The following is a 23,379-nucleotide window of genomic DNA, read 5'->3' as shown; positions in this document are numbered from 1 at the left end:
TTTTTTTTGCAGAATGTAACCAAAGATGGGAACAAAGTGATTTCAATTGTTCCAGAGTGAAAACGTTATTTTTAAATGCTGGCAACCGGTTACCAGCAAACTGGGTTTCAATAAATATATGGATGGTGCTGCAGAAGCAGGGTTGGTCTTGCCACCGGCCATCGAGCTTTCTCTTGCTCAAAAAAGGGGTTCCCCAGGGCAGGATTCTCTCTTGCCTAACAGTGAAGCTAAAAACATCGTTACTGGGTTGAGTGCCTTGTGCAATGGAGTATCAGTGAGAGAGGTGTGGTCAGCTCCACAAGAAACTCTCCACATAAACTATTTGGAGTTACTGGCTGTTTTTCTAGCCCTCAAGCGTTGTGTCATATATAAACAGACAAGGGGTGACGTGGTCTCTCAGTCTGTTACAACTGTCTCGCATGCTTTTGATTTGGTGCAACAGACATCATCTCTCAGATCAACATGTGCCACCTGAGGGTAGGGGCAGATCTCCTCTGCAGGGGAGGACCCCGTGTCAGGGAATGGCTCATTCACCCAGAGGTGGTTTTTCAGATCTGGGATTGGTTTGGAAAAGGCCAGCGTAGATCTATTCACATCACGAGAAAACACACATTGTCATATGGACACTTTCGCACATCAGTGGCCCTGTATGCATTTCCCCCAGAAGAGCTGATTCATCCCACACTGGACAGAGTGCATAAGGAGGGTTGATCACTAATTCTTGTAGCCAATTGGTGACCTTCGAAAACATGGTATCCGGGCATCATCAGCCTTCTGATAGGAGAGCCTTGGTGTCTTCCATTAGGCACAGTTCTCCTCACACAAGCAAGGGTGGAGATTCTGCATTCTCTGCCAGAATTGTGGGCTCTGTGGGCCTTCCCATTGAAAGGGAAGAAATTGAAATTTCAGCATATCATGACAAGGGGTGAATTAATGGCAATTTGCCTGGTGAGTACCCCTTACATATTCGATTTTTGAAGGGTGCGTGGCACCTCAGACCAGCAATTAAATCAGTTGTTCCCCCTTGGGTCCTGTCCTTAGTGTTAAATGTATTTTGTGATCCACCGTTTGAGCCGTTAGAGTCTGTGGATTTAAAAATGTTATCCCACTAGACTGCGCTTCTTCTTGCTTTGGCGACCGCTAAGCGGGTCAGTGATTTACATGCTCTTTCGTTGCACCCATCCTGCACTCAGTTATGTCAAAGTGATTTTGTGCCCTAATGCTTCATATATACCGGAAATCGTGGCTGTGTCTTACAGATCCATGTCTTTTGAGTTGACGGCTGTGGTGGGCAGGGCGGAGACGAGTGGCACCTGGGTAGAGCGAGGCTGGGAAGATAAGTGGCGAATTACTTTCCCCAGCGTGCCACACCGGTCTCACATTCCAGCAAGGGGCGGCGGGAGTACTTAAGGAGAAGAGATCGTGGCAGATGGGAGAAAGAGATGCATGAAGCTGCATGTGTGTATCTGCGTGTCAGTGTGGTGTTGCTGAAAATCAAACCTTTTGTGTACTACTGAAAAGCGGCCTTATTGTGTGTGACTGAAAAGTGCAACAATAAATGTCTGCCTGTTTTGTCAAGCCGGCCCTAGGTTCCTCCTTTCCATAATTGTTATACTGGTGCCAAAACCCAAAGGAGGATGGATGTGCTATCCAAGGAGTCCTCGCCGCTGACTGGGGATCACGACACCGAGGGAGTGTTCGAGCCGGTGGTGCTGGTGCCCCGAGTCAACCGGCAACCAGAAGGAACGGCTAAGGGGTCCAGTGCTGTCACCTGGCATCACAGACGGAAGTAGGACAGCGGGCAGAGGACCACTCGATGGCGTATCTGGGGTCGGCGAGCTCCTCTTTCTCCCCTCTCTGCTTTCTCTCTCCCTTTTGTTATTCCCATCCCCCCTCTTCCCTTTCTCCTCTCTTTCATCTTGTTCCCCCTCCCAGGCACACACAGGTCGTGTGACCCGTCGATGCTCCCTCCCTAGAAATGGGAGAACAAAGGCTGGAGAAATCCCGAACTGAGTTCAGCGATGGGGGTATTTGGTGAGCAGGATGGAGCCGAGCGGCATCTGGGAAGAGCGAGGCCTGGAATATAAGTGTCGAGTCCAGTGAGGGGCGGCAGGAGTACTTAAGGAGAATAGATAGCGGCAGATGGGAGAGAGAGATGCGTGAAGCTGTTTGTGTGTATCTGCATAATAAGACCTTTGATATTAGGGCAAAAAACTTTATATTTAAAAACAATTTTTGTATTGTTTTCCTGTAAAAATATCCTTAAAACAAGATCAGTTTGATTTATCTTGTTTTAGAAACAACACTGCATAAGATATTTAGGTTTTTAGAGAATGTATTTATAACATGTGGATTTTGTCTTACTGAACTGGCTTTTTATAGTCTAAACAAGTGAAAAAAAATCTACCAGTGCTGAAGATGTAATCTAAAGTATTTAGAATACGTTACTGACCTTGAGTAATCTAATGAAATACATTACAAATGACATTTTACAGCATGTATTCTGTAATCTGTAGTGGGATACATTTCAAAAGTAACCCTCCCAACCCTGACTACATATACAGTAGTATCTTATATCTAATTATGTAATACATTAGATAGATACAAATTTAGTTCATGTTTTGAAGTCAAGCCATATGACTGTATGCAAATTATATCTCTTGAAATGAATGAAATTATGTGACTGACAATGTCCGAAGACAAACAAAAGCAGTGACATTACCCAAAGCCTGACTTTATTTTTTATGACAGTTCGACTATTCCTTTTTTTTTTTTTTTGCAGCTATGAAACCCGCAATGTTACCTCATGTAAACGTTTGGGACAATGCCCTCTGTTGGAGTTGGACAGGGTCAGGTGATCAAAGCGTGCAGTGTTGTTAAGATGTCTGGACGCTGTGCGGTTCACAGGAGCGCCGATTGGGGGCATCTGCGTGAATGTAAACAGAGTGACGCCAGAGTTTTGCAGTGGTGGGGAAGGTATACGTCACAGGCATTATGGCGGAGGCTGGTTGAGGAGGAGAATTACTCCGTGAAGCTGCACTGAAAAGCAACTTCATCGCTAGCTTGCCTAGTTGATCCCTGGTCCCAAAAAATGGCCTGCAATATCGGCCAGGAGAAAAAAGGCGACAAGGAGAGCACCAAGCCCGGCGGCTTAACCGTGGAGGATTGTGAGAGCAAGAAACAATTGTTGTCTGCCTCTAGCACGGCCACATCGAAGCAAAATGGCGATCAAGCTGAATGTGAAGACGAGCAAATGCCTGAACAAGATGCTTCTGAGCGGCGGAGGGCTGGACTGTCGGAGCAGAAAATTTGCAGCAGTTCGCCATCGACTGTAACGAGGTCGACAGAGGAGCTGCCAAGGAGGAATTTTCAGATTCCGCGGAAGATCAAGGAGCGGAAAGGTTGTGTGTCCCCTTAACTACTACTACTGCCATTGCCCACACGGACTATTTCTGTTTCACAGCGCGTGCAGCCTGCAAGCTCTTTAAAACTGCGTTCTCTCACGGATGATTTTAGATTAATATAACGATGTAGATGAAAAGAACAGAGGAGGCATATAATGTACCACGCGATTAGTCGATGAGGTTTTTAATAATGCTGTTAGTATATTGATTTTTAGCTAATGCATTGCACTCAGAGCTACTGTTTAGTCAAATGCAATTCGAGCAGCACGTGAGGAACCGATTTGTTTCACGCGCGGCGCAAGTCTTTTTCTGTGGAAGCTCAAATTATGCACGAGATGTGTCATGAACGTGCATTTTTGACCCACGGCTGAGGCCGGTGTCGTTGACTCGTTGCTAGCTAGTTGGCTACTCCTGGCCGCTGGGCCACCACCACTCCTCCTACCACATGACACATGTCTTCCTTCCCCTCCTCATCCAGCGCGGATCATGAATGGCGCTAGTGTGATTCAGCTGGCCACAATGTTGGCCACGGAATTTCTTGCCTCAGTCTATATGGACGATATTTGAACGTTTTAATAGCACCTGTCAAACCAGAACAACATCTGGGGTCCCACTGACATTCATTCCCCTATAATGTACTTTTTCATTTCAGAAGCATGAAGTCACATTAATTGAATAAGAGTTAGGTTGTGAGAGGAATACAGTGAATTGGAATGAAAATAAAGCAGGACAGGTGTGCTTGTTGGGATGGGATGTGTTTGTAGTAGTTGTGCTTTCACTTTCGCTTACGGAAGTGCTTTTGGCATCTTGTGGATCTAGGACATGATTCTTTTGTGTTGGCTTTATCAGATGGTTTGTCATTGAGCTGTTTAGACAGGTGAGGTTTGTTTAGATGCTTTGGACTTTTTATGTTTGTATGTCTAAACCCAACTGGGCATTTATAACACGACTGGCTCTTATAAACTTGTTTGAGAGAGTTTGTGTAGCATCACACATGGTTCGAGACCTAGACTAGATCATATTGCACTAAATGTTTAAATGCAGTGGTCATGGAAAACCTGGAATTGTCAGGACATTTTAAAATTGTGATTTCTAGGCCAGGAAAAGACCTGAAAATTGATAATAACTGTAAAGGGAATGGGAAATTCATGGGACATGTATATAGTGAAAATAAATTTGTCTATTTTTCCTCTTTAAAGGAATATTTAAGTTCAACTCAATAGACAGCATTTGTTGCATAATGTTGATTACCATACATTAATTTCTAATTAATCCTTTTCTTTACTCGAATAAGAGAAGAATCTGGATACTCTGAGGCACTTGCAATGAAAGTGAATGGGGCCAATCTGTAAACGTTAAAATACTGTTTCAAAAGTATAGCCAAATCCGATTTTAGTGTGATAAAAGAGCTGCCATGGAAAGATTTTACCCCTACTGCTTTTTTTGTTATGTTACTGCTCCAATAATACACACATTTTACAGAAAAATAAGTAATTGCTTTTTTATAATTATAAGCTTCCCATTTCTGTCTGTAAACCCTCTAAGAATTGCCCCCTTTCACTTCCATTGCAGAGTAAATGCCTCACTGTAACCTCGATTTTTGCTTCTTTTAAAAAAAAAAGAAAATAAATGTTTTTGTGGTAATTTACGTTATGCCACAAATGCTTTCAATCTGGCTTAACTCGTATTGAACCTGGAATACTCCTTTAAAAATATATTATCAGCTAGGCCTTAATGTTGCTCTTATGTAGAGTAAAACTTGCTTTGAAGCTATAGCGATGTTCTATTTTTGCGTCAAGTCATTCTTTTGAGTCAGTTCTTGTCAATTCATTGGTCAAAATCGTTCACACATCGGTCTGAATGATTCTTAAGCGAATCACTTTAAATCAAAATTATTTGTTAAAATCTGTATCCAGTAATCACAAATGCCTGGAAAGGTCATGGAGAAGTTGTGGCATTCCATTAGTCAAAAGGGAGTCCTGTATGTATGAAGTAGCACTGGGTTATAAAGCATATCACTTTATGCCATTGTGATATGGCACCAAGTTTTGACTTACACCTCTGGTGGTGTGCATTTATATGGTCTATTTCGCATGCAATTTAAGATGTCTTTTGTTGGTCACTGACGTACCATAAAATTATTTTTATCTTGTCTTCATGTTTATGTCCTCCAGGTCTCCTCCAGCACTTGTCTCCAGATTCCAGAGAGTTTGAAGAAGTTGTGAAGCTTCTCTCCAAGTTTTATCTGGATGCTGCCTCTCGTGGGACTTTCACTTACACCAAAGCTTGTCTCATTCACAATGAGCTCCTGGAAAAAGAGGTGAGCAGTGATTGAACTTGTTTTTTTGTTTTGTTTTTTCAAGTGGACAAACATTAAATATAGTTGGACAGCAGCATTTTCTCTTTCAATTGTTAAAGACTGTAAGAATGATTTTGTTCTGAGTTCATGTAGAGACAATTTTTGGTGGTTCAAAGAATGATTCAGTGTGATGTCATGTTTTTGTTTTTTGTGTCCCATAGTTCATTGAGAAGAAAAGGGAACTGAAGCAGAATGGTAGGACAGATGCAGAGCTCACAGAATTCAATGCTTTTCTGCTGCCAGAGAGAAATAAGGTGAATTTATTTACGCTATTTTTGCTTAAGTGTACTACTCCAGAAAGTCTCGCTAGTGCTGTTTTAACCTGAGTATTGCTACTCAGACTGTGTTTTGTATGCTTGATTTTAGACCTTTGTATTGTGTTGTTTGTATATCTTGCGGACGTAATCAGCAACGCTTTACAATAAGGTTCTATTCGTTAACAATATTTAATGCAATTGGTACCGTGAACTAACAATTATTTTTTTCACAGCATTTATTAATTTTGGTTATTAATGTTTATTTATAATTTCTTTTTTTTTTTTTTCACGTAAGTTCACAATGCATTCATTAATGTTAACATATTCAGCATTTAGAATAAAAATAATTATCTGTGTATGTAGAGATTTAGCATTATACAAGATCAGTAAATGCTGTATAAAGTATTGTTCATTGTAACATTTATGTAACTAACTGCATTGAATAATGTTAATGATTACAAACATATTGTGATGTATTATATCACTAAAGCTAGGTTAGTGAAATGAAAACATGCATTAGCTACATTTACATGGATTGAATCAATCAGAATATCACCAAAACTTTAAATAGCAAAGTGCCATATAAGCAGCATTTTCTGAAAACCTAAATGTTTAAAAAGTTTAAACCTAATGCAAACTGTGACCCCAATTAGAGATTTCGGTGTTAAAATGCTAGACAATGCATACTTTACCTTTTTTGTATTCAGTTATTTATCAAGATGTACACCATAACATGAAAATATAAATGTGAATGGAATAGTTACCAAAAACCTTGTGCCAAAATACCTAGTAATTAATCAGAATTGAATAAGACCAGTGGTCAGATTAATAGAATCCCTTATAAATGTTTCAATCCACTTTACTAGGTTCAATGGATCTGTGAAAAGGGTCTCTCTGTGGGACATTCGCGGGTCACCAATCTTGGAAGTCCTCTCAAAGGTGAGCGTTCTGTCTCCAGGACATTGCTTACGATAAGAGATGTCCGTTTACATCTGTTTGGCTGTAGTCATTCAAGTCGTGTTAGGGTTTGTGTAAATCTGGTCTTTTGGTTGTGACAAGGAGTATTTGGATGGTCAAGGCCAAAAAGGCAGTTTCTCAGCTCTGTTAGGATTGGTTAGACATCAACCAAATAAATGTTAATGAACCTCAATTCACTACAGACAAACATCATTGCTCAAATAAATGAGTGATTGTGTACAGCTGTTTTATAAATTGGTCTCCCCTGATTGCTGCTAAGAGCATGTTTGAGGTTTTGGAAATAATGTTGTTAATTTTGTTCTTGATGTAAGGCAGGTCTCTCAGAGATATGGTTTTACAACTAGGCCTGTCACGATAACTAATTTTTGTTGGAAGATATATTGTCCCAAAAATAATAAACATTATTATTGTCATTTTAAGACAATTTTATGCCACTGATATAATGATAATATCATAATAATGCAAGTTCACCCTTTCAAAGAGCAGTGAACTTATAATTCTTAAGAAAAAATTCAGAGATTGGAATCGGAATGTCAAAAAGACAGGATGGCCCCTCCATCTCCAACTGTGGTTATTGTTCCCATCTCGGAAAACTGGATGGAATGGTTTTGTTTTAAATGAGTTGTAGGACTGGGCGATATGACTTAAGAAATTATACCTCGATATTTTTCAGCAACTTGAAGATATTCTATATATAGTTTAATAATTATGTTTTTGCTCTGAAATAGCATAAAAGTGTCTGTTTGTTTGTTTGTTTATTTGTTTGTTTTCAATCAGATGAACTATCATTGTAGCCAAATAGAATTCATATTTCAAAGGTATTAAATAAAAATCTATTTAAAAAAAATAAAGAAATGTTTCACACAGTTTTTCACTGTTTAACACAAGGGAGATTAAAATGTAATAATTTTCATTGATTTGTTTGTTTATACTTCTATTTAACAAACAATCATACATGGAAGCTTAATAGAAATCTTATTTACCTTCATATATTTTTGCTAAAAGTTAAATCATTTTCTTTGTGAATGAACAAGGTGTGCAAAAACTACTTCACTTATTTTTTGGACACCAGATGAACATTGCATCATACTAAATTATTACTGTGGAAACCAGTTAAGTTTATTATTACAATATAATACTGGATAATTAATATTTAATTCACCCTAAACTGGGGTTTTTATTTTGACACTACAAGTGCAGTCATGTATATTTCATCATCTCCAGGAGCTTTTATTATGAAACGGAAATTGCAACTTTGACCGTTATAAGTTTAGCATCTTGTGAACTGTTGTACAATAACTTTATAGCAATTACTGATGTTTGGAATTGTGCGAATGCTTGAACCTGCAGTACTTCCCCATGCAGGTGAACCGCACTACAAACACAAGCCCCTGCGTGTGCACAGATCAGTGCGTTGCCGGTTCATTCTGAAGCACACACAGACCATTTAATCTTTAAGTCTTTAATCGCAGCTTTTGGCAGTTAAATAAATCATATCTCCATTTTGATGTTATTTTAATTAATTCTACAGCCCTGAAGAATTGTGAAATTAGTCTACTCATGCACTCTATGAAAATTAATTGCCAAATAAAAGGCTCATTAAAATCATTGCGATATACACAATATTGTTGAATTTGATATCTTCAGCAAAATAATCGCGATGATATTGTGGGTATTCGATGCATCACTTAGCCCTTTGTATTGCCACTTTTTGTTGCCATTTGTATTTATTTATTTATTTTAGCCCCTTTTCTCCCAATATAGAATGTCCAATTCCCACTACTTAGTATGTCCTTGTGGTGGCGCGGTTAATCACCTCAATCCAGGTGGTGGTGGACAAGTCTCAGAGATATATCTGCTTCTGAGACTGTCAATCCACGCATCTTATCACGTGGCTTGCTGTGCATGACACCGCGGAGATTTGCAGCATGCGGAGGCTCATGCTACTCTCCGCGATCCATGCGCAACTTACCAACTGCCCCAGTGAGAGCGAGAACTACTAATCATGACCACAAGGAGGTTATCCCATGTGACTCTACCCTCCCTAGCAATTGGGCCAATTTGGTTGCTTAGGAGACCTGGCTGGAGTCACTCAGTATGCCCTGGATTTGAACTTGCGACTCCAGCGGTGGTAGTCAGCGTCAATACTCGCTGAGCTACCAAGGAAAACCAGACTCCCATTCCTATCCCTTAGTATTAGTGTATGTCTAATTTGACTTGGTCTCTTCAACTGATTAAATAAAATTTTATCTGCAACTATTTAATCCTGGCAAACATGCTTTACAGGGGTTGCATTCCAAAGGGTTGCTAATAAATGTTTTGATATTACTCCAGGGCCTTTTTGGAGGGATTTTACCTTGAGTAATACTTCTTATAGATAACTTCTACATTTTCTATTTTTAGGGGTTTACCTCTCAAAATACTCAGACTTGTTACAAATGAATCCATTTGAAGTTGGTGCTGCTGGAGAGATTATAATATTCAAAGTCATGAAGGTAATTACTTCAGTCATGAATTGATAACCAATGCCTATTGAATGACAGTGTATCTTATAAAGCTTTAATTAAAATAAAAAATCAAGGACAATGTGACCTTTTTTACTTGCTCTGCAGGGTAAAGTGAAAACAATATTTGAGAATATGCCCAAGGGTAATCTGGAACCTGCCCCTAAATATGACTGCCATCTCTACAAAAATGCCAGCAAAGTGACCTCATTATTGTCCTACAGGGCCTTTGAACACACTCAAGTTAGTCTGATTCAAATCATCCTTACATTTGTGCCATTTCCAAATTTTTTCACTACGATCTTTATTTTTATACTACTTGTTCAGATAGATTCTTTTTTGCTCACATCACGTCCCTCTGTTTCTTTTTCACAGCAATACTTTTATGAATTTGCATTTGATGAACTACGGTCAAGGCCCAGGCACGTGTTGCCATATGCGGTTGTGTCTTTTCAATACAAAGGCAAAGAGCCGGCTGCGGCTGCACACAGGTATGAACTGGTGACACCCAAGACTGGTTTAGAAAGTTATAAAGTGCATAACTTGATTATTGCTTATTTAGTTACATTTCCTGTTGGTTTATATAGATCTAAACGGGTTTCTTTTCTCTTTTAGTAGATTAAACAGTACTGTGCATGAAGCGCAGAGGGGTACGTTTTATATGCATTTCTCTAACATATCTGTGTGATAAAATTATTAGATATTCATTTATGTAATCACGTGCAGCATTCCTGAGAACCCAAACTGTTTATTTTGCATTTGATGTTTTAGTTCGACGCAGATATACGGTTTGGAGTGGCTTGCTGGTAAATAAGGGAGATGAGGTCTATCAAGTGCACATACGGTCTACAAGTCTCCCTCTCCTTCCCCTTAAACTGTAAGTGTCTTCTTTTCTGTAAAGACTAATGAGCTCAGTTTTGTCCTTTCAGATTTTTATATTGGTTTTAAATTACTGTATTTTTTCTTATGCAATTTTCAGCCCAGACAAGCTTGACATCAAAATGGCAATGCATCTCGATCAAGTAAAGAGAAAGATCCCATCTTCTCTGCTATCATGGGACACATACAGTGGATCACGAGAGGGTAGGAAAAGTACCAGTTATGGTTATGAAAGTTTTGTGTTCTTATTTCTATTTTCAATTAAAAAAAATTTATTTATTACTGTGAAAGTGTATATATATTTATAATTAGAGGTCGACAGATATAGGATTTTGCCGATACCAATAACTAAGTTGGGAAGACAAGCCGATAACCGATTAATCGGCTGATATTTTTTAACATTTATACTAAATTAAAAAACAACATTTAAAGTAGGGATGCACCAATACCATTTTTTCTCTTCCGATTCTGATCCTGGAAATCTCAGTATCGGCCAGTACCGATCCCGATCCAATACCAGTGTTGTTCTTTTGCATAATCAGTTTAGAATATCTTTAAATTATTGTGTGGAACTAATTGGGAATACTCTTTAATGTGTAAAGAAACACAAACCTCTAACTACACATTATTTCAATTTAAATGTCTAGTTTATTACCTTGTTTACTGGATAATGTAGCAGCAAAATGATCAGTAATTCCAGTCTTCAAGTCTTCAGTAGAAAATAAACCAGTGTTTTATTTTTTATTTTTCTTTATTTTTTTCCAAAAATGTCTTAACTTACATCTGGACTTTAAATGATTTGGATCTCTTTTTTGTTCAATTTAGTTGTAAGACATCAGTCCACTTTTCATTCACAATTATTTTTTCCTGTGTGAAAAATCCCTAACCCATTCAATTTAAATATTGTTATAAATTGTAAACAAATACTAATGGTGACAATAATAATAATAATAATAATAATAATAATAAATATATATATATTTTTTAAATACAACAGTAATAAGTTGTGCAATTTTTAAACTCTCACGCTTTTAAATTTGACATTCCATCCAAACTCTCCAGGAAGTCCTGTATGTATAGGCAAGTTCACAAAATTTAATTAGCTTCTTATTCAAATTCCGGTCAAATGCACCTGCGGTGCCGTTCTAAATGCATATTATATGTGAACCGAACTATTGAGCATCTACATCTGAGATTTTGTTCGCGAGTAGCGCTCCAATATTGCGCGAAGTCTAAAAATAGCCGTGGGTGTGTGTAAACAGCAGCACCATTCACTGATGCCCTGGCGTTGTTCGTGCATTTTATATATTTACTTATTAAACACAGCCTTTTGTGATTCTAATCACTTCACTTCTGGTGAGGGGTCTTTAATGTGAAATATATATATATATATATTATACACACATCGATCAGCCACAACATTAAAACCTTAAAATATTGTGTAGGTCCTACTTGTGCCGCCAAAACAGCACCAACCCGCTTCTCAGAATAGTATTTTGAGGTGCTCTTTTTCTCACCACAATTGTACAGCGCGGTAATCTGAGTTACCGTAGACGTTGTCAGTTCGCATTTCCTTCCACAGAACTGCTGCTCACTGGATGTTTTTTGTTTTAGCACCATTCGGAGTAAATTCTAGAGACCGTTGTGTGTGAAAATCCCAGGAGATCAGCTGTTACAGAAATACTCCAACATTAAGTTAAAACATTAGTATTGTGTTTTTACAAATTAATATGGACTTATTTTCTTTGCATTATTCGAGATCTGAAAACACTGCATCTTTTTTTATTTTCACCAGTTATCATTTTCTGCAAATAAATGCTATAAATGACAATATTTTATTTGGATTTTGGTAGAAATGTTGTCTGTACTTTATAGAATAAAACAAAAATATTAATTTTACTCACACATACCTATAAATGGTAAATCTAGAGAAACTGTTTTTTTTGCAGTGGTCTCTTTAATTTTTTCCAGAGCTAACTTGATTAAAACATTTGAACCTATTAATTGCAGTTTTCTATGATTTAATCACAGTTAATTATGGCACATGTACATTACAATAAACATAAAAAAAATCCTCATAAATATATTCTCTTTATACTTTGTGTGCAAGCAATTGGTCAGTCATCATTTATTGTAATAAATTATTGTTTATTATGTACGTACATTTTAAAATGTTTTATGTATTGTTTTTGCAAATAGAGTTAATTAGCCACATTTTTACAGGTTTTAATCTTTAATACAAATATATTTTTACACGGCATATCATGTTACAATTTGCGCAAAATCTTCTGCCATTTTCCAGTGGACTTTTTTTATAATATGATCAAATAGGCAGATTCAATGCATATCAAACTTTATTGGCAAGAGAAACTTAATTGTGATGATACATACAGATATAAAACATATTAAATGCTGAAGTTTAATTTGTGAAAGTTTAAAATTTCAAAACTATTATTTTCTCTGGCTGCCTTTCAGTCTTTTCAAGTATACCTGGCTGCAGCTGAACGGCCATGTTTATCAGTATCGCGCATACACTGGGTTACTCTCGGGTGGTTTGGCTTTTGAAACTGGTTCAGAAGAAACTGAGTGAGCATTTTTCCAGCAATGCAAATAAATACAGCAGGTTGCCCATATCTCTCATAACACTTGCGGTTGAAGTCATTCTCCATACAGTAAATCCGCTCCTGTGTTTATTATGCCTGGGTATGTTCCTGACAGGCAGCAGATGCCGCCATCACCCTAATCGGAGCATGTAAGGCTGAGTAGCCTGCCAGGAAAAACTCAGGACACCTTCTGTTGCATGAAGATTCATGAAGTAAAAAAAAAAACAGATACTGCATTAATTGCTTAAAAAAACTGTTAACTTTTCTCTGGGCTGTATCGCTATATAGTAGTTTTGTAATGTTTCGTGAAGGCAGGTTGTAAAGGCGAAACATAATTTATGCAAATGCAGACATGAGTTCTTGGCCTACGCATGGTCCTGTTGTACATAAATTACATGCGCTCTTGTGTTGCTCTGGTGGTTACAGTCCGGGGAGGTGAGTTGATAGTTGAGGATTGGGGAGAGACATGGAGAAAAAAGTTTGTTTGAATGGACTGGGGACAAAAATATAGTATATAACTCAAATTGCTGCTCAAGGCAGCATGACAGTTGTTGATTGAAAGAAGAAAATCTGCTCTAGGGCCTATTGCAGAGAATGCAGTGCATACTTGCATTGGGCTATGAATTGGGCACTGAAACATTTCACAATTTATTGATGCGTGAAATCGAGCTCAAATTTGCTCATGGTAATTTCAGTCTTTTATATATAATTTGTATTTTCATTAATGATAAAAAATACCTATGATGTTCATTTGCTGCGATGGACTGGCGACCTGTCCAGGGTGTCCCCCGCCTTTCGCCCAATGTTAGCTGGGATAGGCTCCAGCCCCCCGCGACCCTGTACACAGGATAAGCGGTTGACGATGGATGGATGGATGGATGGATGGATGGATGTTCATTTGTCCAGGAGATACCAAAACCTTCTAGCGCACAATACTTTCTTTATCTTAACATGGATAATCTTTTCCCCTACAGTGCATGTATAATTGCCGAGGGATTCAGTTGTGTTGTTTGGAGGCTAAGAATGTGTTGTGTTGTGTTGCAGCATTGAAGTGTGGTATGTACTGCAGCCTGTATGAGGTCAGTGGGAAGACTAAACAGGAAGACAGTCTCTCAGGACTGCTGCAGCGGCTTGAGAGAGAGAGAATGGTGAGCTCATTCACAACCCTTTTCTAGTACACTTTGATTTAATTAACCTCTGCAGCCTCACTATAGCATGGCGAAGTCACCGCCTACCATCTTTCCTCTTTACCAGCTTGTTGATGAAATCTGTGTCAGTGATCTGATATGGAGAAGTTATACTGGGGATGTGCTTTTATTAAAGTAATGCTATAATTAAATTATTTTTCACTGTAGGTTCTGGTGAAGCCACTGGCAGACAAAGGATTTCTTTTCTTGCTTTCATCCTCTCAGTTGCACACTACCAATGGTAGGTCAACACATGACAACCTCTTACCTTGTTTATCAACACTGACAATATGGGTATGGTATGGAATAATACTGCCTGTCTCTTTGTTTCTTTGAAGAGAGGCGAGGCAGATATGATAGGGGTTTACAGGCACTTTTTGTCTTTCAAGAGCAAAGAATCATCTCGAGGTTGGGTGAGTGTCTCTTGTATAGTTTTTTAAAAATTGTTTTGATTTGGGTGTGTAACCATCATTGACTGCTCCTATTTACCTTCTTAAATTTTATCTATTTTATTATTATGAAGTTTCTAAAAGCTTTGGAGTAGATGATGACCCTCTGGTTACACTAGAGCCTAAAGACCCAATCAGCCACCAACTAGATAATTTTGTACCCGCCCTGCACCACGGGCTCTTCAAACTACGTGCTAATCCACCCAAAGAGCTTGCTGCAGGGCTGAAGCGCCAGGCACTGGACTATCTGAGCCAACAGGAGCAAGGTGCTATACGGCCCTTTCAGGTGGGGGAGTACCGGCACAGTTTGGATGACCGGACCAACCTACACCCAGCACCTCGTCCCAAGAACATGGACTCAGCACTAAAGTCTTACATATATGGGCCGGGACAGTTTCAGCTACCTGTGGAGGCACTGCAGCAGGGCCTGATGGACAGCAGGCAGGGGGCAGTGTCTCCCCCAGCAGGCGCTGAAGAGTACAGTCCTGTTTCAGACTGGGGAGGGTCAGATAGACAGGCATCAAGCAGCAGTGGACTTGGGATTTCTCAGTCTAACGGTGGCGCTCAGAGGCCACAGGGGGAATATGACAAAGACAAGATGGAGAAATTGCTGAAGTTGATTCAGTTACACAAGAGGACTTTGGGAAAGGAGGAGGAGAGCGGGCCGGAGAGAGAGGATGACTGGGACCCAGTCAGTCTGAAGAGAAGGCTAGAGAAGGAAGGTGCTGGAGGCATGAGCAAGTACCTGAGGACGGATCTGCTGAATGGAGAGCCAGGAAGAGGTGAGTCTGTGCTGAACGAACTGTGTAGAATATGGTACTGGATGGTGCTTGCGGGATATACATACTGAAGAAAAAGAAATATGAAAACAGCCTTGGCTGGTTTGCTGGAAGAAGCTGGTCTCCTGGCCAACTAACATGTGGATAAAACCCTTTTTAAAACCAGCCAACCAGTCCAGCTAAGACCATCAAACTAGCCTATGCTGGTTTAATCTGTTTTTACAACAGAGAAATCATGAAGAAACATTTTTTATATTATTTATAAGCCAAAATAATTATGTATAAAGGCAGTAGTTTTTAGGTCTTAGAAAAACATGTGTAAAATTTAAAAAAAAAAAAAAAAAATGGCTATGACTTTGTAACAAACAGTTTTAGGTAGCAGAAATATAATGCTTTTAATTCTCAATGCAATTTTTCTAAACTGCTTAAAGGGATAGTTCACCCAAAAATATAAATTCTCTCATTATTTACTCGCTCTTGTGATATCACAGGTGTTTATGACTTTCTTTCTTCACCAGAACACTATAAATAGAAAAATATCTCTGCTCAGTTGTTCATAAAAATGCAAGTGAATGGCGATTTCTCTTTTGAAGGTCCAAAAATCACAGACAGTCAGCATAAATGTCATCAATACGACTCCAACTGTTAAATTAAGGTCTTCTAAAGCGGTACGATCAACATTTGCATACTTTTTAACTATAATCCAACGCTTTAGGAAAGGGTGGAGTCCAAGCGGTCTCTCGTGTGACATATTCGCATTGCCATGGATTATGAGGTAATCTCATGTTCTCCACTTGGTTGAGACATCCAGGATAAGCACACAAATGCACCATTGTGAGTAAAGAAACAAATAATAGGGCTGAAACGGTTAGTCGACATGCGAGAGCAGCCCTGCAGTTTGCACCTGACTGAGGAGAAGAATAATTACACAGACCAAAGTCCAGATGCACTCTAATCTTTCCAAACACCTTCAGGTGATGTAGACCGCAAAGTATGATGGAATTATAATGCAAAAATACCAAACCAGTAAATACAGAAGCACTCTCGTTATGGAATAAGTGGAGCTGGAGCTCTTTAAAGGAAACACCCAGGCATTATATCTTAAATGCAGTTTTAATGTGTTATAGCTTTATTAAAGTTCAAATAATACAGAAGCAGATCATGTAAATAACTATAAACTCAGAAACTGGCATTTGTCTGTGTGGTCAGTGCCTCTTTTATGAGTTGTGCAAATGTCCCGATCTAGGGGGGAGAGATTGAAACAGCACCCGGCTGATACATTCTGTTGCGGGAATGCTTATCCCTCAAGCGCGGCTAGATTAGAATGTGATGCTCGCGACTTATTGAATCATAATATATGTCACTGTGCATTTCTTATCGTGAAGAAAATTGGCATTATGCAGCTTTATTAAAAAAACATTTGTGAGTTCAAGATGGATTGAAGTGAACAGAAAGGTGAGAGAGGGTAGTCTTTGCCCCATTATACACCGCAACAAAATACTTTTTGATTTGTTTTTGTTTTGGCTTGTTTTCCTATATAAATATCTAAAACTCCTTTAAAACAACACACATTTACTTCAGCAGTTATACTGCGGAATAAATACTAGTTTTCTGAGAATGTTGACTATAATATAAAAAATGCTAATATTTTAAAATATCTAAAAATCCTATTAAAAATATGTAATCACCTGAGAAGCAGTATATAATATGTTTATGCTTGCTTTTAGAGAATAGATCTTGAATATAAGTATATTTTGTCTTTACTGTACTCGCAGAATTATAACCAAGTGAAAAAATACACTTATATTTAAGATACATTCTCTTAAAGCAAATCTAAATATCTTTTATGTTGCTTCTCAATTAAATGTATCTTGTTTTAAGGATTTTTAGACAAACTTTAATGGAAAACAAGACAAAAACACTTGATAACTATAGGATTTTTTGCAGTGAATTTCTTTACTGAATTTAACTTTAATAAAACGTTTTTTTCCCTGTAATTCAGTGAATGTCATTTAGAAATATTTTTTAAAGATGATTTTGTTCTTTTTTGTTAGTAAGTGCATTTAATCCAACCTTTTTAAGTCAGGACACAAGCTCAATAATCGGTTAAGAGCTAATGATTAATCATTGCAATAATCGGAAATAGTCAAATAATCGTTAGTTGCAGCCCTAGAAGACATTAACAGCTGGTTTCGTATGGATCAAGTTAATGCTGACTGCCTGGGAGTTTTGGACCTTCAAAAGAGAAATTTTAAGGACCTACTGAGCTAAGATATTTTTTTCTATTTTTCTTCAAATGTGTTCTGGTGAAGAAGTCGTACACAAGTCGTTTTGGGTGAACTATCCCTTCATACATTAGAGTTATGTGGGGGGTTGGGTAGGTTAAACACAATCTTTCCTATGATGTCTCAGTCATATTGCATTGTGGGATCAGAAGCGTACATATAATAGGCTTGTGCCCTCTGACAAAATCGAGAGTTTGAGGGTCTGTCAACAGAAACTTCCCTTGCCCCTTAAAGTTTGCAAGTGCATGTTCAAAGTCAAGTGCAGTGCAGACTGAGAGAGGTGTAATGTGCCACAAAGGAGCTCCAGCACAATAGAGTGATTGATACTGCAGTTCCTCAGAAAAATGAGCTCTTTGTTGAAAGCCTGTTTTTCTTTCTGATAGTGATGATGGACAGCATGGGGTTGTGTGACACGGACCTACGGGAGCGCATGACTCCGAGTACCTCTTTACGAGACACGCATACGTTGCTTAAACTCTTCCTCAGCACACTCAACAGGATGGCCCAGACCTCTTCAAGTGGCCAGCCTTTAATTCTCCCTGACAGCTTGGAGATCGAACCCACCGACTTGGTGGCTCACTGTGACCTTGACCTGCGGGGCAGGCGTGCTGATGCGGAGCAGGTTATCCAGGATTATTTAGAGGTTTCGACAGTTCCTCGTTATGTCACACTCATTTGTTATCTTGGACATATCTTGATTTTGCAAGCTTTCTGCTTTTTAGTTGTTTTGTTAACCTCTAGCCTGTATTTGTAGGAGCAGATGGTCTGCAGCAGGAGCAGTTTGGATGTGCGCAGTCCCTCTTCTAGTATGGATCAGCAGCCCTCCCGTCCAGCAGAAGTCTCACATCAGAGCCACCACTTCTGGAAAACACCCACCACAGGTTCTTACTCACCTGCATCCTTATAAGTCCAACATCTATTGACTTAAAATGTGAATAAGCTTGTGTAGTAAAACAGGGGCAGAAATAAGTGGTATATTTAGAATATATGGCACATACGACCAAATATGTGCCCATGACCAATCTGAAAATAGATGACAATAGAAAAATAACCCATAACAATCAAGGAAAAAAGTAATAGTCATAAATTTATAAAGATTTGTATGGTAATAATTTTGTTTTATATCTGGTTTTATATTTAGAGGGTGTTGGTGAGGCTTGTGTGAGTGGAGGTGAGAAGCAGGCAAAGACCACAGGAAAAGCGGTAGATGCCATCCTTGACAGTGAGTTCAAGAACCTCTGCACAGGAATCCATGAACTGATGGAAGCCCAACATATAATGTACATCTCCCAGATTCCTTTGCCTCGACGTAAGGAGCAGGCCAATTGGTCGTGCCTGTCCTTCTCTACATTTGTTTCAAAATATGTCACATCACCGCCAGTGCAGGCTCATGTCAACACTCTCTGTGAGAAGATGAACCGATTGATTTGTGCTCCCAGTTCGTCATTGGAACCTGCGACCATTACGTCACCAGCTGCTATTGCCCCAGTGCTTGCCCCCTTAACTGCAGTCCTGCCCTCTTCTGCCAAGCTGACTAAAGCCCAACCCACCCTGCCCTCTCCACCTGTCCCTTGTCACACTAAAACATCATCTCCAGTGCTCAAGTCTCAAGCTTCGATCAACAAGCCACAAGCCCCTGTACTTGCCCCTAAACCTCCCTCTTCAGGCAAACCTCGCCTTGGCACTGTCAAAGAGGTCCACCTATTTTCAGAAGAAAAGTCAACTGACCTCAAGAGTACAAATGTTTTGGAAAGTCCTATGTGCTCTCCATCAACAGTAAGCGGCAGTAATCCTCCAATTCCTCCAGTATTGGCGATACCCTCAGATCCTATCCTTGCAGGAACCTCAAGCACTGTGGGTGGCAACATTATTGGCCAGATCAAGCCAGATGTGTTGTGCACACTGGTGGAGATCATGCAGAAGAATGCAGTGAAGTTCTACATTCAGAGAGGAGATGAGGAGAGTGAACTCTGCACTGAGATCAAGGTCTGACGCTTAGTACATAATGTGTCAGAATATTCATTGTGTACTTGCATATTGACTCTGACCTTTGTTTTGAAACTTATCTGTAATTCCTTCCGTGTTTTGTTTTCGCAGGAGTATTTAAGAAGTCTTGGCAATATTGACTGCAACCCACTGACCTACCTGATGAATAAAAGCCAGCAAAAGTTCATGATCATCATTCAGAATGAGGATATCGCTGCTCATGTACATAAGGTAACTACTAACAAAACCTTTCAATTTACTGTTGTATATAACAAACTGAGAGGCATTCACTTTGATATTTTTTCCCCTCCATACCTCAATTAGATCCCAGCACTGGTGTCTTTGAAGAAGTTGTCCACAGTTTACTTCGCTGGCGTCGACAGTTTGGATGATGTGAAAAATCGCACTTACAATGAACTTTTTGTGTCAGGTGGTCTCATCGTGTCTGATGAGTTCATTCTCAACCCTGACAATATAACACTAGGTAAGAGCTTCCAAAAATGTGGTGGGTTTGCAAAAACTGTAGTACCATCTGCTATAATCAATGGGGTGATGGTAGAAATATTATGAATTATTTTCTTAGGATTTGATTAATTGTAGTATTTTGTGCTTGAATTCAGTGGGTATGCAAGTTGGCATACCTTTTTCTCCCAATACTCACAATTTAATTGTGCTTGCAGAAAAGCTAAAGGCATTTCTTCAGTTCCTGGAGGAACAGGGCTCACCCTGGAAGTGGAAGGTTCACTGTAAGACTCAGAAGAAGCTTAAAGAGCTCAGCAGGTAGAGACCGTTTGAGACTGTTCAGCCAATTCTGACAAAACCTAGCCTCCGTTATATCACTTTACTGTCCACTTCACTTTCACAGGTTAAACGCAGAGGCCCTGGAGCTGTTAAACCTGCTAACGGCCTATCAAAAGAAACACCTGGTTGAGTTTCTACCTTACCATGAGTGTGACACTCCATCTAAGCAGGCTCCTGATTTGGACTGCCTGGTGAAGTTACAAGCTCAACACACACAGCTCAGACACATCATCTTCCTTACAGGTACATGCACCCAGTCTAGGCAAAGATTATGTTTCAGTGGTATATATGAATAGTAGTATTTCAAAGCTGTTTGAGGTGTTTCTTTTGATATGACATTGTTGCTGTGATCACTTGTTTATATACAGAAAGGCATCATGAGACATTCTCACAGTTCTCTGGCAGTGGAGTTATTGTGGCAGGTATGAATGACATCATGAACAACTTCCAGAGTTTGATCAGCATTCCGGAAGTAGTAGTGAATATCCGACCTGCTCCAGGTAAAACCTGAATATCTTGACAGTCAACGGCAATGCAGTGATTGCCTAATAGTGCAATCACTCCTTGTTCAAAAATCATAAGATTTATTTATGCTCAGAAATCTTCAGTAGTGACATTTAAATCCATGTTTATCGTCTCCTCTTTCACCACTCAGTAGAGCCTGATGCAGTGGTAGATGAAGAGGACATGTCCATAGACTCTGAAGATGACATGCTGGTTATCGACGAGCCTTCCATTCAAGCTGAAAATAATCTGGAAGGACAGCAGGCCCCTCTGCCCCCTCCGCCTCATACAGATGGATTTCGTCCTCCTCTCCCTGACCAGCCCCATTTGGACCCCATTATGGATCCCCCGCCAAACCCTTCCACCTACCCTACCCAGGGCTCATATGCGACTGATTACGTGGCTCTCAAATCTGCCATCGCTCAATATAAAGCCGCCACTCAGGAGGGCACACCCAAGCCTGAAGTGGAGGACACCCTGGTCAGTTTTGGGGTTAACCCCCACCAGAGCTACCTGTGTCCCAGCTCAGCACAGTGGAGCCCTTACTCTGGATCACCTGCATACCACATGTCCTCTGCATATTCGTCCCCAGTTAGGGCAGCCTCCAAAGGTTTAGAGTACAGCCAAACTGCCACCACAAACACCTCGACTTTGCCCATCGCCCAGCCGCCCACCATTCCGACCTCCCTGCCCCTCCCTCAGCCCCCTGTTAGCTCAGCGGAGGTGCATCCAACTCCAGAAACAGCCTCCTCCCTTCAGCCCCCTGACAGTGTGGGTACGGCTGGGGCAGCAACAGCAAGCAGTGCAAATCAGGTGGTTCTTGCTGGCACTCAGGATGCTCTGAAAGGTTTAGAGACTGCATCTTTCTCCAGCTTATCCTCCTCTTCCTCTCTTCACACCACTTGTCCTTCCTTACCAGATGCTTCTCTCTTTCCAGCCCTCACTGCTATTCCTCCTGTTCCACCTCTCTATAACTGGGGGCCAACACAGGGAACTCAGCACAGTTTTGCTGCAGGACAGAGTGGGGGAGGTTTCAGCGCTCTCCCTACCAACCAAACTGAGGCCACAGGGCCGCTGGGGGCCACAGGTGGATTGTGGGTGGGAGGAAGTGAGAGCAGAACCTCTAATAGTCAAGAGGAAGAAGGCACTTCTGCTCCAGCCACCTCTACAGTAGGTCCTGTACTGCATGAGGGAGAAGGCAATAAAGGAGGTGCAATGGATAGTTTGACCTCCTGCACCCAAGGCAGTAGAACTCCAGTGAACTCTTCCTCAGAGAATAAGGGAGGCAGTCAGGTCCCACCCACCAGGGGTGGCACTGCTAGTAGAGGACTCCTGCCCATCCCTGGAGCTGCACGTGGAACCATGTGCAGAGGTGGGTCACATGACAACAATAGCATGTACCATCCCAGAGGGGGCATGTCAGGATCTGCTGATATGATGCGTGGTGGCTTCAGGGGTAGAGGATTACCGCCAGTTCCCATGAGATCTCGACCAGGTTGGGGACAAATCAGAGGAGGCCCATCCTGTAATTGGGGCTATCCCCCTGGGAGGGGAGGGGGTGGACGGCCGGACTACTATTCAGACTACAGCTACAACTAAATGCCATTGGGATGTCATGGCTTCCCTAATAGACTACTGGCATTATAAATGTATATATTTAACTGTAAGAGCACATCAAATCAAAATGTCATCAAGTGTAATGGGGGGGGGGGGGAATCTGGTTTTGTATGAATGAGATTTGTGACTCAGTGGCCAGAGCTTCACTGTTTTCAATAATGCTCTTCCTAAACAAATGTTTGGAAAACCTTGTTCATACCACTATATTTATATTGCCAAGAAATGTAATTGCCTTTCAATGTTTAATTTTTGTCAATAGTTTATGTTTGGATTTTCAAATCGGTTTGTGAACAAGGAGCAAAATGCAGACAATATTTTTTTAAAGAAAAAAAGTGAGTCATTCTTCATTTTAGCTGTTTTTGTTTTTTACATTCTTGGTTGTACAGATGTTCTATTAAAACAAGGTTGTATCAAACAATGTGATATTGTGTTCCGTATTAGCTCCAGTTGAGAATGTGTTAACTCTTTGTATGTGTACATAGTTATTTATGATATTATATAAAAAATTGTTACAGATTTTCTGTCCAATGAAATGTATCAATGCCATAGTTGTTTCATATGACAACATTGACCTAATAGTTATACAAGCCAGCAGAGGGAGTCATTTCCTCATTGATTCTGGTGGTGCAACGCCAAAGCAGATTATTGTTTTAAAATGGAATTAAGGCAAGAATATGCATCTTAATTTCAAAATCGCTGAAAATGAAACCTCTTTGGAAATGTTTTTATTATTTACCAATCAAACATATATGCCTCTGACAATACTGTTAATTCCAAAATGAACTGT

General features: G+C 39.9%; 1 protein-coding gene across 3 annotated transcripts; it reads left to right on the top strand.

The window, feature by feature from the left end:
* Nucleotides 1–2,977: 2,977 nt before the first annotated feature.
* Nucleotides 2,978–23,102, top strand: LOC127628875 (protein TASOR-like). Of its 3 annotated transcripts, none has more exons than XM_052105824.1 (23): nt 2,978–3,401; nt 5,579–5,724; nt 5,925–6,017; nt 6,887–6,959; nt 9,402–9,493; nt 9,611–9,745; nt 9,878–9,993; nt 10,121–10,152; nt 10,274–10,379; nt 10,482–10,585; nt 14,029–14,132; nt 14,340–14,412; nt 14,510–14,584; nt 14,695–15,402; nt 18,068–18,327; nt 18,439–18,565; nt 18,826–19,670; nt 19,782–19,901; nt 19,995–20,154; nt 20,351–20,450; nt 20,536–20,714; nt 20,840–20,971; nt 21,127–23,102. In XM_052105824.1, the coding sequence occupies exons 1-23, from the start codon at nt 3,092–3,094 to the stop codon at nt 22,572–22,574; spliced, it is 5,538 nt and encodes a 1,845-aa protein (XP_051961784.1). In that variant the 5' UTR covers nt 2,978–3,091; the 3' UTR covers nt 22,575–23,102. The 3 variants fall into 3 exon arrangements, with proteins under 3 accessions (XP_051961784.1, XP_051961785.1, XP_051961783.1); XM_052105825.1 differs by having other exon boundaries at nt 10,118–10,152; nt 21,130–23,102; XM_052105823.1 differs by having other exon boundaries at nt 10,118–10,152.
* Nucleotides 23,103–23,379: the final 277 nt, after the last annotated feature.

This window comes from Xyrauchen texanus, chromosome 35, assembly GCF_025860055.1.
Source record: "Xyrauchen texanus isolate HMW12.3.18 chromosome 35, RBS_HiC_50CHRs, whole genome shotgun sequence".
In the NCBI taxonomy this organism is placed as follows: Eukaryota; Metazoa; Chordata; class Actinopteri; order Cypriniformes; family Catostomidae; genus Xyrauchen; species Xyrauchen texanus.
This window is presented reverse-complemented; position numbering and strand designations above follow the sequence as displayed.

Excerpts from the sequence above, each read along its gene's own strand:
- LOC127628875 (XM_052105823.1), top strand. The coding sequence starts at position 3,092 with ATGGCCTGCAATATCGGCCAGGAGAAAAAAGGCGACAAGGAGAGCACC. Across the intron at positions 6,960-9,401 it reads TCTTGGAAGTCCTCTCAAAG|GGGTTTACCTCTCAAAATAC; the intron begins GTGAGCGTTCTG and ends TTCTATTTTTAG. Across the intron at positions 20,972-21,126 it reads GAATATCCGACCTGCTCCAG|TAGAGCCTGATGCAGTGGTA; the intron begins GTAAAACCTGAA and ends TTCACCACTCAG.